Source organism: Cucurbita pepo, chromosome LG18 (assembly GCF_002806865.2).
Source record: "Cucurbita pepo subsp. pepo cultivar mu-cu-16 chromosome LG18, ASM280686v2, whole genome shotgun sequence".
Classification (NCBI taxonomy): Eukaryota; Viridiplantae; Streptophyta; class Magnoliopsida; order Cucurbitales; family Cucurbitaceae; genus Cucurbita; species Cucurbita pepo.
This window is the reverse complement of record NC_036655.1, coordinates 6,339,571-6,356,926: the sequence shown is the minus strand read 5'-3', so window position 1 is coordinate 6,356,926 and position 17,356 is coordinate 6,339,571. Positions and strand designations below refer to the sequence as shown.

At 39.9% G+C, this 17,356-nt stretch overlaps 3 protein-coding genes across 3 annotated transcripts; 1 reads left to right on the top strand and 2 right to left on the bottom strand.

The window, feature by feature from the left end:
- The first annotated feature begins 3,677 nt into the window (after positions 1 to 3,677).
- On the top strand, positions 3,678 to 7,592 carry LOC111779619 (protein SUPPRESSOR OF MAX2 1-like). The gene is made up of 3 exons (XM_023659704.1): positions 3,678 to 5,159; positions 5,379 to 5,679; positions 5,764 to 7,592. Exons 1-3 carry the CDS (start codon positions 3,961 to 3,963, stop codon positions 7,333 to 7,335), a joined length of 3,072 nt encoding a protein of 1,023 aa, XP_023515472.1. The 5' UTR covers positions 3,678 to 3,960; the 3' UTR covers positions 7,336 to 7,592.
- Positions 7,593 to 8,285: 693 nt separating this feature from the next.
- On the bottom strand, positions 8,286 to 13,972 carry LOC111779860 (cyclic nucleotide-gated ion channel 17-like). The gene is made up of 7 exons (XM_023660037.1): positions 13,597 to 13,972; positions 12,603 to 13,179; positions 11,894 to 12,106; positions 11,492 to 11,790; positions 10,276 to 10,387; positions 9,865 to 10,101; positions 8,286 to 9,622 (listed from the first exon to the last, which is right to left on the bottom strand). The coding sequence occupies exons 1-7, from the start codon at positions 13,629 to 13,631 to the stop codon at positions 8,903 to 8,905; spliced, it is 2,193 nt and encodes a 730-aa protein (XP_023515805.1). The 5' UTR covers positions 13,632 to 13,972; the 3' UTR covers positions 8,286 to 8,902.
- Positions 13,973 to 15,134: 1,162 nt separating this feature from the next.
- LOC111779866 (RING-H2 finger protein ATL13-like) lies at positions 15,135 to 16,772 on the bottom strand. The gene has a single exon (XM_023660043.1). The coding sequence runs from the start codon at positions 16,470 to 16,472 to the stop codon at positions 15,135 to 15,137; it is 1,338 nt and encodes a 445-aa protein (XP_023515811.1). The 5' UTR covers positions 16,473 to 16,772.
- Between the last annotated feature and the right edge of the window lie 584 nt (positions 16,773 to 17,356).

Below are 17,356 nucleotides of genomic sequence, written 5' to 3'. Positions count from 1 at the left end.
ACTCATACTTCCATAGGCCTTATGTAGGATTCTGATAGTAACTGCGCCCACTTCAGGATGCACTCTAATATTTATAAGCATAACAGGAAGCATAGTGATGGTGATTAAGTTTGAGTATTACTGATGTAACTGCTCATGCTCAAGCCTTAGCCGATATTGTCCTCTTTAGGGAGCAGATATTATCCTTTTTGGATTTTTCCTTTCGGGCTTCCCTTCAAAGCTTTTAAAACACGTCTGTTGGGGAGAGGTTTGCACACCGTTATAAAAAAAATGTTTCATTCTCCTCCCCAATCGATTTGGGATCTCACAATTCACCTCCCTTCGGGGTCCTCGATATGAGACCTCCAATCCACCCTCCCCCCTCCTTCGGGGTCCTGACACACCGTCTTGTGTCCACCCCCTTCGGAGCTCAGCCTCCTCGCTGACATTTCGCTTGGTGTTAGGCTCTGGTATCATTTGTAACAGTCCAAGCCCATCTAATGTCCCTTTGAGCTTTCTCTTTCGGACTTTTTCTTAAGGTTTTTAAAACGCATCTACTAGAAAGAATGTTTCGTTCTCCTCTTCAAACAATGTGGGATCTTTTAGAGTAATTAAGTTGTAGGCAATAAAGTGAAAAGCGGAGAATGGAGTGTTGACAAAAGTGACAACTTTGACTTGTACAATGTTTCTGGAAGGCAGCTTTTTGGGCGGTTGTTCCGCAGACGCATGTTTCCGTTTCAGCTTTCTTCTTTTGTTTGGTACAAATAAGGCTTTCCGTTGGCAGCTTTTGTGGGGTTTTTATGGGGCGTCCTCTGCTTTTCTTCAACTTTATTGCTCTCTACCTTTACAGTTTACACCCCCTGAGTATCAGAATCCCTTCGTAGACGAGAAAACAAACCAACCAACAAACAAACCCATGCCAACTGCCCAGCCACTGTCTCCTCTAATTCCCCTTCCATTCCCTACACGCACATGACAGCTTAAGCTTAAACTCACCGCTACCCAATATTATCCTCTTTAGCCTTTTTCTTTCGGGCTTCCCCTCAAGGTTTTAAAACACATCTGATATGGAGGAAGAGAAAAATATTCCGTTTCCTTCTCTAATCGATATAGAATCTCACACTTTAGGACTCTACAATACAATGTTATTCTTTTCAATAAATCTTGACATTAAAGTTGTAATGAAATGAGTCGGAAGACTTCACACTCAAGGGTCTTAGGTAATAGGTAAGCATGTCTGTCCTTATTGCAAATGCATCTAAAAAAAGCATGGTATTGGTTAACTTTATAGACCCTTTTGCATATCTGTGTCACCTTTTGAAACTTGCGTTGGAAGTATAATAGATTATTATGATCCACAAACCAAGTTGTCCATGCCATTATGGTTGATTAATAAAGTAGTTTAGTCAATTCTTATACCAAATGGGTCCATATATATTCTTTTTCTCAAAAATTTTTTACCTCGAAAAAGCTAAGGTATAAAAAATTCTAAAGAGCTCGTTGCTACACGATCGATCGGTCTCCTTTATGGTGATCTCAAAGGCAACATGGGTTAGCTTTATTCTAAAACAATAGAAAGGTGAGAGAAAAGGGCACATGCTTTGGATGCAAGAAGCCACCAAAAAAACCTTTTGACCTTGATAGATGAAATTACCAAATTGCCCTCCAAACTATTTACGAAAAGGCAAAGGCTAAGGTGGGGTTTTATTGGTGAAAAAGAGTTTAGGTTTGATTGATGGGTCCTCTGTTTATGTCATCATATTTCATTATAAATCTTGGGAAGCAATCTTTTAGCTATCAATCCATCACCCTTTGGAAAGCCATGGATTATAAATTTATAGAAACTAACGAGGGGGGTAGTTTGTGTCTTTTTGTTTCATTTTATGGGTAAAAATCAAAACTTTTTTCCCAACACAATAATTTATTTATAAATTAAAGATGCCTTTATGAAGAGGAATTCAAACGGCAAAGTTAAAATGATTGTTTTTTTTTTTTTAAAGAAAGAAAAAAGAGGACTTTTTTTTTGTTATTTTCTTGTGTGCAAATAGATTCTCCTTCCTAATTATTATAAATAATAATCATTTTAAAATGTAAATAGTAAAATAACAAAAAGGGGTCGTGAATAATTGTCATTTTAATAATTGAAAAGCAAAAGAGGCCCATAATTTAAAGGAAAAAGGAGAGAAAGGGAGGAGTAGAGAAGAGGCAAAAGCAACGTAGAATTTGAAAAAGAAAAAAAAAAAAAAAAACATGCCAAAAGCCACATGATGACCGAAAAAGGGGAAGCAAAGGGAGGTGAGGGCGTGCGCCACCAAAAGCCGACGCCATCATTATCAACTATGCTTACTCTTCCAACCTCCTCCCACGTCCTTCCTAGTACGTTGCTTAATGTCTAATTTTGATACTATTTGTAACCGTTCAAGCCTATCGCTCATTGATATTGTTCACTTTGACCCGTTATGTATTATTATCAGCCTCACACGTCACAATGATATAAGTAATTGGATGGAGATTGAGATGAGATGGGATGAGTTTTGGGTCAAAGTCAAAGTCAAAGTGATGAATTGGGTGGAGAATTGAGCGTGGCAGGTCAGGTTGACCAAGTCAAACCGTGGGATTAACCATATGACAGGGCACGATTCATGAACCCAACCCTAAGGACTAAGGAGGAGAACATTGAAATGGTTCGGTTTACAAGTGGTTTTAGTTGGTCAAACCTAATTAATTCCCTTTCACACCCTCTTTCCTCTCCACGGCCCAGATCCACTTAGATATTGTCTTCTTTCGAGTTTCCATCTCGAACTTCCTCTCAAAACTTTAAAACGTGTTAGAGGAAGGTTTTCACACCCTCATAAATGATAGTTTGTTCTTCTCTCCCGACCAATGTAGGACATCACATGATTCCACCTCTTGTGGTCAATATGTTGAGGCGTCTTAAATGCATAAAAAAAAAAGGTAAGAAAATATAAATTAGTGGACCAAAACAAAAGCTTCAGCTTCAGCCATACATCTCATCTGATAATAAAAATTTAATTAATATTTCTTTTTATAGTAAGAATCATGTGAACCATAAGATTGGTACGGGTTGTTACCACCTCCAGTGCAACACGTTAGCTGCCATAATAAATATTAACTAGTTACTAATTATACCAATAAAATGCACTTTCATTTTCAGTGGCGCCTTAGTAATATGAATTTTATAGTTTTAACGTGTTGAAAAGAAACGTACACAAAACTGTGATATCTTACCTCAGTTGTAGATAGGAACAAACCATTTCTTATAAAAGTGTCTTCATGCCAGACATATTTTAAAACGGAAAGTTGGAAAGGGGACAATATCTACTAGCTGTCACAAATGGTATCAGAGTCAACACCGGGTGTGTGTCAACAGGATAGGTTTGGAGGGTAAATCTGTCATTTGAGGGGGTGAAAAGACAGAGAGAGAGAGAGGGGGGGATCTAATCATCTAAATGACACCTTTTGGGGAGGTGGGATTTTAACTTATTAAAATTACATTAATTAATTATATAAAAGTTAAATGTGGAGAAACAGACAGACAAGATGGGGAAATGAAAGGGAAATGGAACAGATTTTTTTTTTTTTTTTTTTTTTNTTTTTTTTTTTTTTTTTTTTTTGTAAATAAAATTTCCTTCCTCATTTATTTCTATTTCTATTTCGATTTGGATTTGGATTCTGAAAGTGAGCATTTGTCTTACTTCTCACCACCTTCCAAACCTCACCGGAATTGTTTTTTTATTTTCCTTTTTGGTGCTAACCTCTGAATTCTCAGTCCCTCATCCTCCTCCACCCCCACTACCTGGATTGGAACATCGTATTGAAACAGAGACGTGTGTGAAGCTTTTGTGGTTTTCAATGGTGGATTGAAGAAAGAGAATTCCAGATTTTTTCCTGTCAAATTTGTTCACGTTTTTGATTGGTTGAAACAGAAAAAGGAGGGTCTTTTGGGTTTCGATTCTGGAAATGAGAGCTGGGCTTAGTACGATCCTGCAAACTCTGACGTCGGAGGCGGCTACTGTTTTGAACCAGTCAATTGCCGACGCGGGTCGACGTAACCATGGCCAGACCACGCCGGTTCATGTCGCTGCAACTCTGTTGGCTTCCCCAACTGGGTTTCTTCGCCAGGCTTGCATCAAGTCTCATCCCAATTCTTCGCACCCACTTCAGTGCAGAGCTCTTGAGCTCTGTTTCAGCGTCGCTCTCGAACGCCTACCTACGGCCCAAAACGTGTCCTCTGCCTCTGAACCACCAATCTCCAATGCGCTAATGGCAGCTCTTAAACGCGCACAAGCTCACCAACGCCGTGGCTCTTCTGAATTGCAGCAACAACCTATGTTAGCGGTGAAGGTTGAGTTCGAGCAGCTTGTTATTTCCATTCTCGATGATCCAAGCGTGAGTAGAATTATGCGGGAGGCGAGCTTTTCGAGCCCTGCTGTAAAGGCTACGATTGAACGATCTTTGAATTCGTCGACATCTGTGGTGAATTTATCCCCTATTGGATTAGGTTGCCACGCTTCCCCGACGCCTCATCGGAATCTTTATTTGAATCCACGGTTGCATCAGGGAAGCGTTACCCAATTGGAACAGCCGAGAGGGGAGGAAGTGAAACGAATCGTGGATGTATTGCTCAGGCCGACCAAGAGAAATCCAATCGTAGTTGGGGATTCGGAAACAGATGCAATGATTGAGGAATTTTTTAGGCGAATTAATAAGAAAGAACTGACTGAAGGGCCGCTTGAAAATGCTGAGATTATCCATTTGGAGAAGGAGCTTGCATCAGATGGAGCACAAATACCCACAAAACTTGAAGGATTGGAAGATTTGTTAGCGACCCGAATAGCCAATTTGAGTTCTGGGAGCATAATTCTTGACTTGGGGAATCTACAATGGCTGATTGAGCAGCCGGCGAGTTCTGTAGCCCCAGGTTCCGGCATGTTAGTGCAGCCCGTTGTATCCGAGGCCGGCCGTGCTGCCGTTCAGAAGATTGGAAAGCTATTGACAAGGTTCAGTGAGGAAACTGCCGGCCGGCTGTGGCTGATAGGAACCGCTACTTGTGAGACCTTCTTGAGATGCCAAATCTATCATCCTTCCATCGAAAGTGATTGGGATTTACATGTTGTCCCCGTTGTGGCTAAAGCCCTTCGCTCTGGGTTATATCCAAGGTACTTTTGGATTCTCATCCTTTTCATTTCATCCATCTCCACCTCATGGATCGTTAAGCTCAGAGTCATTTGCTTGATCTTTAAGAACTTTTGGGTCATTGCAGAAATCAAGTATACAGCCCTTAGAAACGTTTCTATGCTTATTTTAATCGTTCATGATTGATTTCTTTTGTTGTTCTTTGTTGGGTATTGAGTGTTTTGTTGTTCTTGTTCATTTAGGCTTGGAACAATGGAGATTCTAGGCAGTTCAATCGAATCCTTGTCCCCAATGAAGTTCTTTCCAACGCCTCCCATTAGCCAACTAAGACATGAATCTGAGACTCTAAATGTTGATCCAAGAACAACTTGCTGCCCACAGTGTATGCAGAAGTATGAACAAGAACTACAAAAACTCATGAACGAGGAGTCTGAGAAATCTCCATCAGGAGTCAAAACAGACAGCAATCACCCTCCACTGCCACACTGGCTGCAAAAGGCTAAAGCTGATGCTCCTAATGCTGAACCAGTTGATTCGAAACAGGTAGCTTTGGATCGAATTTAACCGAAACTCGATTCGTTTTTGTGAAATCAAGTCGAGCTTAACTATGTTTGTGTTTTGTTGCAGAGCAAGGACCAGGAATTGATGGTAAAGCAGAGGAATCAAGAACTACAAAAGAAATGGAATAATACATGCTTGAACCTTCATCCCAATTTCCATCAACCAAAAATTTTAAGTTCTACAGGAAATATGTCAATAATGGGTTTATATAATCAAAACTTGCTCAAGAGCCAGCCTTGTCAGCCAAGGTTAGAAGTGAATAGAAGCCTTGGGAGAACTCTTCAGCTGAATATGAATCCACAACTCAACCAGCCATCTGACTACAGCTCAATACGAACAGACTTGATTCTTGGGCAAACTCATAAACACTGCACCAAAGAATTTTTGGGCCAAAATCATAAATCATCCAGACCAGAGATGAGTGCCAAACTTCTAGGCATAACAGATGTTGATTCATACAAGAAGATCCTTAAAGTTCTAACGGAGAAGGTTTGGTGGCAGGGAGATGCAGCTTCTGCTGTGGCTAACACAATAACTCAACGCGAATTGGGCAGCAGGAAACGTCAAGGTGCTGGATCAAAAGGAGACATTTGGCTATTATTTGCGGGGCCTGACAAAGTTGGCAAGCAGAAGATGGCATCAGCTCTTTCAGAGCTGGTATCTGGGTCCATCCTGGTTACCATTTGTGTTGGTACACAACGAAGTGGTAGAGGATTGGACAACAATTTTCGCGGTAGAACACCGTTAGATCAAATTTCAGAGGCTGTTAGGAAGAATCCATTTTCAGTGATAGTTCTTGAGGACATTGATGAAGCAGATATTATATTTCGTGGGAGTATAAAACGGACAATAGAAAGTGGTAGGCTCATTGATTCCCATGGTCGAGAAATCAGCCTTGGTAATGTTATTTTCATCCTTACAACTGATCGGCTACAGGATGATCTAAATTACTCGTCCCGTCACAATTCTCTTAGTGAAAAGGAGCCTGCAAATTTAGCTAGTGAAAGTTGGCAATTGAGGTTATCTCTGTCTGAAAAGCTGCTAAAACGTCGAGGGAATTGGCTTTCCAATGAAGAAAGGTTCACAAAAACCAGGAAAGCAACAATTCCTAGTCTGTTTTTTGATTTGAATGAGGCTGCCAATGCAGAGGACGACACTGCAGACGGATCACACAATTCAAGCGACCTCACAATTGATCATGAAGATGAATCTAGCCTAAGTAGGATGGAATCAACCACAGCTTCACCTGCAATACGCGAGCTTCAGGATATCGTCGACGACGCCATTGTTTTCAAGCCAATCAACTTCAACCATATAACCCGCCACATTAAAACTTCTATCCATGAAAAATTCTCCACCATTATTGGAGAGGGAGTCTCAATCGAGGTACAAGACCATGCTCTTCAAAAAATATTAGCTGGGGTATGGTTTGGCGACACTGGTTTAGAAGAATGGGCAGAGAAAGCATTGATTCCTAGCTTCAACCATCTCAAGGCTTTCCTTCCAAAAACAGCCGGCAGTATGCAAGACAAGTCAGTAGTCGTTACTCTCGAACTAGACCATGAATCAGGCAGTCGAAGCCGAGGAGATCGGCTGCCTAGTAACATCAGAGTAGTTACAGCAGTAGATGGGTTATGAGAATAGGGTGGAGGTAACATAAAATGTTGTATATATGCATATATAGTTTGCCCCTAAGGCTGGGGGAGGGGAGTTGTTTTAATTTGACAGCATCTAGATATGCCTGAAACAAATAGTTGGTAAGCAAGAAATTGGTTTTTGAGTATTGTCGATAAACAGAAAGCAGTATGTTGGTTGATAGAACAGGAATGACAAAGGAAACAATGTCTTGTAATTTCTTGTCTCCTTGGAATTATTTCATTCAATTGCCTTCACCTTCACCTCCATATTCATATGTATACAAGTGAATAGCTTAGCAGGGTCACGGGAGACACTATCTTAATTTTCATCCTCCCGTTCATGAGTGAGTGTTAATGTGAGATCCCACATCGCGTAGAGAGGAAAACGAAACATTCTTTATAAGGGTGTGGAAATTTCTCATTAGTAGACACATTTTCAAACCGTAAGGCTGACGGCAATACGTTACGGATTGAAGCAAACATGCTAGTGGTTGGAAGGTTAAAAAAAGGGCATTGTTTATTTGCACGAGCAATGACAAGCTTGCTTGCTTGTCCTTTCTGCCTCAAGACTTTGTAAGGTGGACTTTGGGTTAAAGAAATGAGTATAAGTGGGGTGTCACCGACTCTAAGGCAGGTTCAAAGGGCAAAGAACAAATATAAATATGAAGCTGATGTTGCGTAGCTGTTTCTGAAAGCGGCCATTTGTATGGTTGAAAGGAGGGTAGCTGTTTCTGACAGCGGCCAATTGTATTGTATGGTTGAAAGGGGGGAGAGGTAGGAGAGGTGGGCGGTGAGGAGGAGAAAAAGAAAGCGACAGAAACCAGCCGCCGTTCTTTGTGTTTCTTCCGTTTTCATTCGTATCCACACAAAATTAAGCGATTTGGCGATGCCCATAAAAAGTGTTTGAACAAAGCTCCCCACCTAATGTTCTTACGATATAACTTCGAGATATGAACTGAATCATTGTCTGTTGTATATTAATAAAGCCAGGAGCACCTGAACTGGATACCTTTACAAACTCTTGTATCCACGGCAATGTTGCCATATATGTGCATTTTCAGCTACATACTACGCTGGAAATCAAAACTGAGGATAATTCATAAAGTTGGAAAGTTTTAATCAAAACAAATGACAAAAATGTATGTAATACAAGTTTTCTAGTCCACCAGCAGCCTCATCCCTGCATAGCTCTGTCTCGGCACCGTCTAGTGAAAGAAATCAAGTTTCTGTGGTCAACAAATATCTGCCTGAGGCACTGTATATAATATACTCTCTGGTGAAGTATAACATGCAGCTACGTTTGCAGCAGCTTGTTTAACCATCCAACGAACACAAGTACTGTCTATAAGATCATATTCTAATGAGACTAACTTACTGGTTACGACATTAATGCACGGTTTGTGACGTTGCATCCCTGGCTCATCTAAGCATTGGATTGAAGCAAGCCCCCGTAAGGTCTCCGTAAGGTCCGAAGTACCAGATGATGGAAAAAAGGATGCTCATCTGAAATAGATTTCACCCTTCTTAAAGAGCAATCTAGCTATTTGATAACACTGACTGAAAACTGTTTATCTATCTGGCTCAATGGAAAAGTCAGGTTCATCGGGTTTTTGTAACTTCGGCAAGTCATCTTTCATTCTCTGAGCGCCTCTCCGTGTGTTTGCAGCAAACCTTGAAGCTAGTAAGGCTACATCCAGAAACATTTTAGCCTGAGATGGATGTGAAACAACAGAGAATCCTTCTCCTCCTTGGCTAGTTCCATCTGCCACTTCTTCTGGTAACGCAAATGATTCCTTCATTAACAGATCTTTTGCCATCATCCTTTTCTTATGGCGACGCCAAGCAGCTTGAATAAAGCAAGCTGCCCATGTTCTCCAATGGTGAGAGTAAAAGCGGAACGTGTGCTGCAATTTTTTACTGTGCAGACGTCTAAATTGGTTGGCCACAAATTTAAGATCTTCGGCGCGGAGTGCAAAAGCTTCGACTTCGTTGAGCGCTCTGACTGTTCTAGTTGAGGAGGGCAAGTTGGTGGTTGATTTTGGAAGCAAAGCCCAAGAAAGTAGCTCCTCCCCACAAAAGTCTCCAGGACGTAATGTTATGGAGTTAAAGAAACCAGAGCGGCCTCCATTTGTGGTAGAGCTCTCCAATCTGCCTCGTATGACAAACAACATCTCTGTCACTGGGTCCCCCTCCCGTACAATATAAGTACCTTCAGTGCTCAAGGAGGAGATCAGGCGTTCACATATTGCATCAAGTAGCTGATCATCCATCTGTGCGAAGAACGGAACCTGCAAAACAGGAGGCGAAAAGTGCTTCAATATACTTAGCGAGTCGAAGATGGCAACTCAATTAGTGTATTTTAAACCACTTTTAACGAATAATCAACCAGGAAGAACTTCTGATTCCTTCTTGTAAGAACCTAGATTATTGTGTGGCTCAATAACACCAGCTGAGAAACAAGAGCTAGTTCAAACTTCTCAGCCTTTGGCTCTGTATAAAAATAAAGAACAAGTATGCAAGAGAATCATACTCGTCGGACAAGATCTAGACATAGGTGGCACTGAATATCACGTCGAAGATCAGCAGGCAAGCTTTGCAAGATGACTTCTTCATCCACTCCTTGAGTTGCTACCCACTTATATTGTACAAAACGTCGAACTCGTCGTTTCAAGTCTTCAGGGAGTTGACGATGTCTCATCCACTCTTCAGTGTCTCTTTGCTTTAGTCTCCATTCTTCACGCCTCACAGTGAGGGATTGCAGATACGTCTACATCAAAAGATATGGTGAGACAAGTAATCAAAGGATTCTGGCCATATAGAGGGCATGTCAAGGAAAGGCAATAAAATCAACCATTTTCCTTCCTTTTATGAACTCAACAATCAAATATGAGAGGAACAAGAATCAGCAAGCAAATATATATATACGAGTTTTTAGTCTAACCTGCATGTTTCCGATAAGATGGGCAAATAATACAAGGCCTACAATGGCAATGAGCACAGCAAACAGTGTCTCACCCATAAAAGTGGTTGTTTCCAAATTCTGTCCATATGAACTGACAAAATAAGCCAGAAGTTATTTAAGTATTTTCAAGAAAAAAAAAGTGAAGAATTAAAGAACCATCTATTGTAAGACAAGAATGGATCATACAACATGTTGTGCTAGTCTGCCAGCTAACTAGTCAGTGCAGAACCTATGCTGAGCGTCCTATACAATTGTCCAAACAATTTGATAACAAGTCCATAGGTTTTCACGTGTTACAAAGTTCACAACAAAAACTTTCAATTAGCAGAAAAAAGCATGTAATCCGTACAATGTTCAAGATCAATTCACGAGTCAAATTCATTCAACAGAAGGCAACTCATTTGCATCTAGAGTTGTAACAGCTCAAGCCCACTGCTAGCAGATATTGTCCTCTTTGGACTTTCCCTCAAGGTTTTAAAACGTGTCTACTAGAGAGAGGTTTCCACACCCTTACAAGGAATGCTTTGTTCTCTTCTCCAGCCAACGTGGGATCTCATAATCCACCTCCCTTGGGGACCCAGCGTCCTCGCTGGCACACTGCCCAGTGTTTGGCTCTGATACCATTTGTAATAACCCAAACCCACCACTAGCAGATATTGTCCTCTTTAGGCTTTCCCTTCCAGGCTTTCCCTCAAGTTTTAGAACGCGTTTACCAGGGAGAGATTTCCACACACTGACAAGGAATGCTTCGTTATTCTCTCCAACCAATGTGGAATCTCACAGTAGTAAATGCTAATTTCCATATTCAAATAGTGATTCATAGCTCCTTTTGAGATCAGAAATAAATCGCTTACATACATATAGATACTTGAGAACTTTCAAGTCTCCTCTTGGATCACCAGAGATCTTTTTCATGTAAGGGTGGGTAATAAGACAAACTAAACCCGAAAATACTTTATAGTAAAAGCCTTAGGGAAGGGCAGCTTTTACAAGCAAAAGTTGGAGAAGTAAATAACAAGCAACATCATTTGATCCAAATAACGCTTTCCTAACCACAGGGAGAAAACTATAGCCCGGGGAACAATTTCATACGAAATATTTATTGGTTCTACCTCTAAAGGGAAAGAGAGTTCTAGCTGCTACAGTTAAGGACACTATACTGAGAAGTTAAATATAAAGAAAAAGGAAATCGTACCTCAGGTTTTGCAAGCCCCACCACAAACAATAGAAGTACTTTTCAATAAAGCTTGAAGAGACGACATTCTTCGACATTGCTTGCCCAAAAATGCCATACTTGAAAATTCCTTTCGGGCCACATTTTTCAAAAACAAGTGTACTATTTGCCCATGTATCGCGGTCATTATGGTTAAATGTATCGCAATCAAAAAAAGTTAGGTTGCATTCCAGTGTATTGTATTCTTTCTTCCTACAAAATGATTTCCAGCATGACGTATATCTATCAACCGACAGCAAATACCATGCAGCACCTAAAACCTGCCAAAAATCAAAATAAAAGAATACGAATTGGAAATCCCCGCAAAGACGTTTACATATTTATATCTCAGATCGGACAGAGAGATAGAGATGAGAGAGTTACATGGCTAGCCAACATATAGAGTAGAAGATTATAAGCAGCTCCTGCCCAAGCTGTCTTTGTAACAACTCCATTTGCTTTGATGATTTCTGAACTTAATGGGAAAATCAAATACAATCTCGGAATATATTGAAGCAGAACAATAAGTGCAAGAGCATTGTTTTTATGATCCGTTAGACGACTCCTTGTTGCAGGTATGATGAACCAGATGACAATCTGCATGGAAGAGGCAGTTACAAGTCTCTGTCAAAATTCTAAAATCACATATCTCTACATCTAAAGGGGCAACCCCACTTAATTTCCTATTAACTTTTACAATATCCTACGAGTTACTTGACAATCAAATGTAGTAGGGTCAGGTATCCCATGAAAATAGTTGAAGTGCAAAACTCGGAACTTACAAATATCCAAAAAAACAAAAAAGGCTAGTTATTTGATGTAATTTTGAGGCCTAGAGAACGATAGTCGTACAAACAAGTTCATCCACCCTTTGAACATAAAATTCTATATAGACTTCAATAGACCAGATTGAAGATAAATATTAGACCAAGTGGAACTCTAATTGTTAAGAAGCAGGCTGAGAAAGATGTTCTACCATTTTGTTAATGCATCGACACAAGTATGTGATGGTTAGCATGGCCTAAGAAAATTAAAGACACAGTGCACCAAATATAAAGTCAAAGGTTGAGGAATGGAAGTCTGAATGAGGTACCTGAGGGAGAGGCAGGGTGGCAATTAGATCGATGAAAAAATCAGATCTAATATACCTCTTTGCTATCATCTTTGGATCCATCACAAGCTCGCCTCTCCCAAAAACTCGAGAGCTAGGAGCAACATAAGCTGTTCTAAACTTTATAATCATGTGCAGAAGATAGAAAAAATCTGCAACAGTCCGGAAACAAGTCACAACAATTCGCAATTTCCAGTCTGTCCTCACGCATTGGGATTGCCCATTCCCATTAAAAGCAGGCAAGTAAAGATATAGCGGGTCGACAAAGAGTGCCAATAAGCACGAGCATATGAACACTCGGTTCCATTTCAAAACAATTTTGCTACCAGGGTCTAGTATTCTTTTGCTCCATGGTTCATAGTCCTCCGGAAACACCTTAGACTTCTCAGTTTTAAAAGTTTCAGTGAATTTACTTTTGATTCCCCCTAGTCCATTGTCAGGCATTAAGAATGTCGACGACGGAATATAGTATTTTGATGATGACTTCTCAAGTTGCATTGCTTCATTGTTGCTGCTTCCAATGGCAGATTCCTTATGCTTTTTGTGATCAGAATAAAACCTGTTGATTTCAGGAACACAAATTGTAGCCATAATAGTTATACAACAGTCTATAAATAATTACATAGGAACATAGTGATTATATGGTTCCAACACAAGAAATCAAAGTTTTAGAGCTACGCCACACAATCAAAGTTCTAGAACTAGTTGAAGTAGCTTACGTTTATCACTCCTACCCAATTGAACTAAGCAAGTAAAAAAGAGACCTAGTATTACAGGCCAGATGATCTTGCAGAGTTCTATTGTTCTCTAACAAAAAAACTTGAGATCCCACCACATTTCTCAACAAGAAAGCAAAAAAGGTCCCATAAACTTCAAGATTTCCAATGTTTCCAATCGACTAACAGATTCAGCTCATCAATAATAAACGCTATCAATATGGCACATTCTAAGAAACAAAGGAAGAAGAAAGAATCACCTAACAAGCTTGTAGTTTCTCAATTCCATGCCCATAAACAAAAGATAGAAGCTGAAACGTAAAATCCTCAATGACCCATCAAAAAAGCAGGCGTATGGTGTCAAATAGAACCCTCCATTTCCTCAGAAGCTATCGGAGAAGCACAGAGAAAGAAAAAGAGAGAGGAAGAGGAGAAACGAGCTAGGTTTGTTTGGTATTGAGGCAATCCGTAATTCAACGAGGAATTAAAGTTGTTTGGTGAGAAGATCGGAAGAAGAAATGAAAATATGGGCAAGCCAACCAAAGAGGAATCGAACCATTCAATTATATACCGCCGAAACAACACGTGACTGGACTAGACCATCATTCTGTAGAAGGGAACCACACCGCCTCCAGTTCCTACCAATAACAGTGATTATTTTGGACTTTTATACTCCCCCTCTTGACTCATTTGGTTGAACTTCTTGCAGCTCGCTCAGTCATTTTTTTTTGTCATGTGGGTTCTCCTCAATCAGCCCCAAACATTCTGCAATGGTCAAATCATTACCTCACATCCTTGGATCTTGCTTCCCTATTTTTAATTTGATGACCCACATAAAGAACACATAATCATCTCTATTTAACAAATCCATTTTAGTATTAAATTTAAGCTAATCATCTACTTAACAATTATTTTGTTAAGTTCGGATCTTAAGAATGATAAATAAAAAAAAACAAAATGGCGAGATCTTAAAGACCATTAGTCTCGCTTCTTTAATTCTTTTTCTGGGTTTTCATTTTTTTAATGAAAAATCTAATTCTAGTTGCGTGCTTTTTCAGACACTATCTATTTTATATTGGCGTAATTTGCATTGAAAAATATCATTCAAGCCGCCATGTGATACTGCTACTTCTCTCCAACAAGATGTTGAATAAATAAGGCCCATTTATATTTCAACAGGCCCAATCCAATCTTCCCCTGAGCCCTTTGGGCCTGTTCTTCAGTAAATATATATATATATTGCTCCTTATAATTTTAAAGTTTCAATTTATTTCCTAAATTTTATTAAAACTACGATCTAATAAAGTCAACCATGTGAATACAAATAATAAAAATAATAATAATAATAATCAACAAATACGTAGTTTCATTATTTTTTTAATTAAATATATATCAACTACGAAGATATTTGATATAATAATATATTTTTTTAGTTCAACTATGCGAGTTTCAATTTTTTTTATAATTTATTTAATGATTTAATATCTAAATCGTTTTAGTGGGGGATAATTTATAATAGATTTAAAAAAATATAATCGTTGAATCATGATATTTTTTTTTTTTTTTAATTATAGAAATTGAGTTGAAATTAAATTTAAATCATAGAATTTAACATAAAAATCACAAAAATTGCAAGTGACAATGCCTTGCGTTTCGGGGCATCAGCAGTGACCGTATTAATTTCAGTCATTATTGTTTTAGAGCCCCGAAATCATTAAAATATTTATATTTTCTTTCAAGGATATTCCACGTAGATATTTAATAAAATTTAAAGAAAAAAAAAATGGACAGAAGAGAATTAGATATTTGAAACAGAGGAGGAAGATGATGATTCTAAGTGTGTCGCCTTGTTTTGTCTTCCTCCCATCAGCCATTGTAACGTCCTCTTCGCAAAAGATTGATTCAGTTCAGATTCGAAGCTGGTACGCCGCTGGTTTTCTTCGTCTCCGATGTCATTTTCCCACCTCCAAACGTCCATCTCTGAGAGATTCCCACGGTTGCTCTGAATCGGAAACCGTAATGAAACTGCCCTTCTTGAAGAATCTGCGGCCGATTCTCTCTGGGTTTTTCCTCTCAGCCAAATCTTCGATACAGAGAAACTCTCCATTTTGTTGTTGTTTGTATCAGTAATCTCTTCCTTTTTCACTTCCCCAATAGCTTCAATCCCACTGATTTTGAACTCTCTTCTGGATTCGCAGTCGCATTCGGACATGGCTGCTCTGTAACCAGGCGTCGACGGCAGAGCTGGCTTCCTGCTTGGATGCTTCTTCACTGGGTTTCTTCTAATGGCTACTTTGAGAGACGAATGTTCGTCCATTACATATTCAAAAACCCCCATTGAAAAACACCTACGAGAATCCACATTCTTGTTCTCGCTACTTCCACCTTCCCCTGCATCGATGTTTTTGTATTTTCCAAGCTTTACAGTCACTACACTTGGGTTTGAATCCTCTAATTTCATAATCTCGCTCGCCCCTGTCTCAAATTCACCATTTCCACCAAGACCCACTTGCGAATTTGACCCAGAAATCGAATTTGTACCCTCTCTGTTTACAGAACTCTCGCTCCCGGATTCAAGGACAAGAACAATTGGTGCACGAGTGGTGTGAGGGGAGAAATGATCAGGTAGCAAACTAGATCTGCAGAGAGGGCAGGTTGAGTGAGACAAAAGCCATGTGTCAATACATTGTGTGTGAAAAGCATGGCTGCATGTTGGCAACAGCCTGAGGTTATCCTCTGGCTCAAACTCAGAGAGACAGACAGCGCAGTCAAATGGGGATTTGGACCCAATAATGGCTTTGTAATGGAAAACAGGAAGGGTATCAATGAAGGACTGATCAACCCCAGAGTCATGAAGATGAAAGAGGTGCTGTAATTGGCCTTGAAAGGCAGTGACATCATCTGAACTTTCAGGGTCTGTTTGCGATGGGGGAGGAGACCAGAGGAATCTAATAAGGAGATGAAGCAAACCAGAAACGAAGAAGACAATAGCTAGAATGATTATGATGAGAAGAACACTTGGAGGGATCTTGTTTTCCAAGTTGAAGGCCAAAGGAGGAGGAGGAGAAGGAGGAGGGTGTAGGTGTGGTGGTGAAGGGAAGAAAGTGCCATTAAGTTGCAGAAGCAGTGAATCCATGTTAATGGAGCAAAACCCAACTCGATTTGGTGAAGTTTCATAGGCTAAAGGCTTGGGTTTGGTGTGAACGAAGGGTGTATTTGGGAGTTGAGAGACAGATCAGGCGCACAGAAGGGAGTCTCCACATTGTTGTCTGCTTCTTTCTTTTGACTTTGTGTGACGTTGTATCTACTAGAATCAAAACAAAATTTAAATCATGTGGGTGTGGCACAAGTGTCGGATGCTCATGTAATGTGGTGACTTCAAACGATGTAGCAGGTGCACTTGAAACTCACCTTCTAATTTGACTTTGTTTCCCTAATCAAACATTTCAAAGGGATTTGGTAAAATTCAAACACATATGCCCAACCTCCTCACTAAATCATGTAGTCTTTTTTTGACAAATCTTTAGCTAAGAGATGTTTCCATGGCTCGGAAATGCTTTGTTCTCCTCTACAATCGATGTAGATCTCACAATTCACCCCCTTGAAGGTTTAGCATCCTCACTAACACACCGCTCGGTGTCTGACTATGATACCGTTTGTAACGGTCAATCCACCCCTTGGGAGCTTAGCATCCTTACTAACACACTGCCAGATGTCTGACTATGGTACTATTTGTAAGAGTCCAAGCTCACTCTTTGTTATGTCCCACGTTGGTTTGGAGGAGAACAAATCACAATTTATAAAGATGTGGAAACCTTGCCCTAGAAGACGCGTTTTAAAGCTTTGAGGGGAAGCCTGAAACGAAAGCCAAAAGAGGGACAATATCTGCTAGTGGATGTGGGCCGTTACACTATGAATAGATATTGTCCGCTTTGGCCCGTTGTGTATGGACTTGGGTTGTTACACGTTTCCACTACTTGACTTGTTACCTACAACATCATACTCCTATAAATAGGTTTC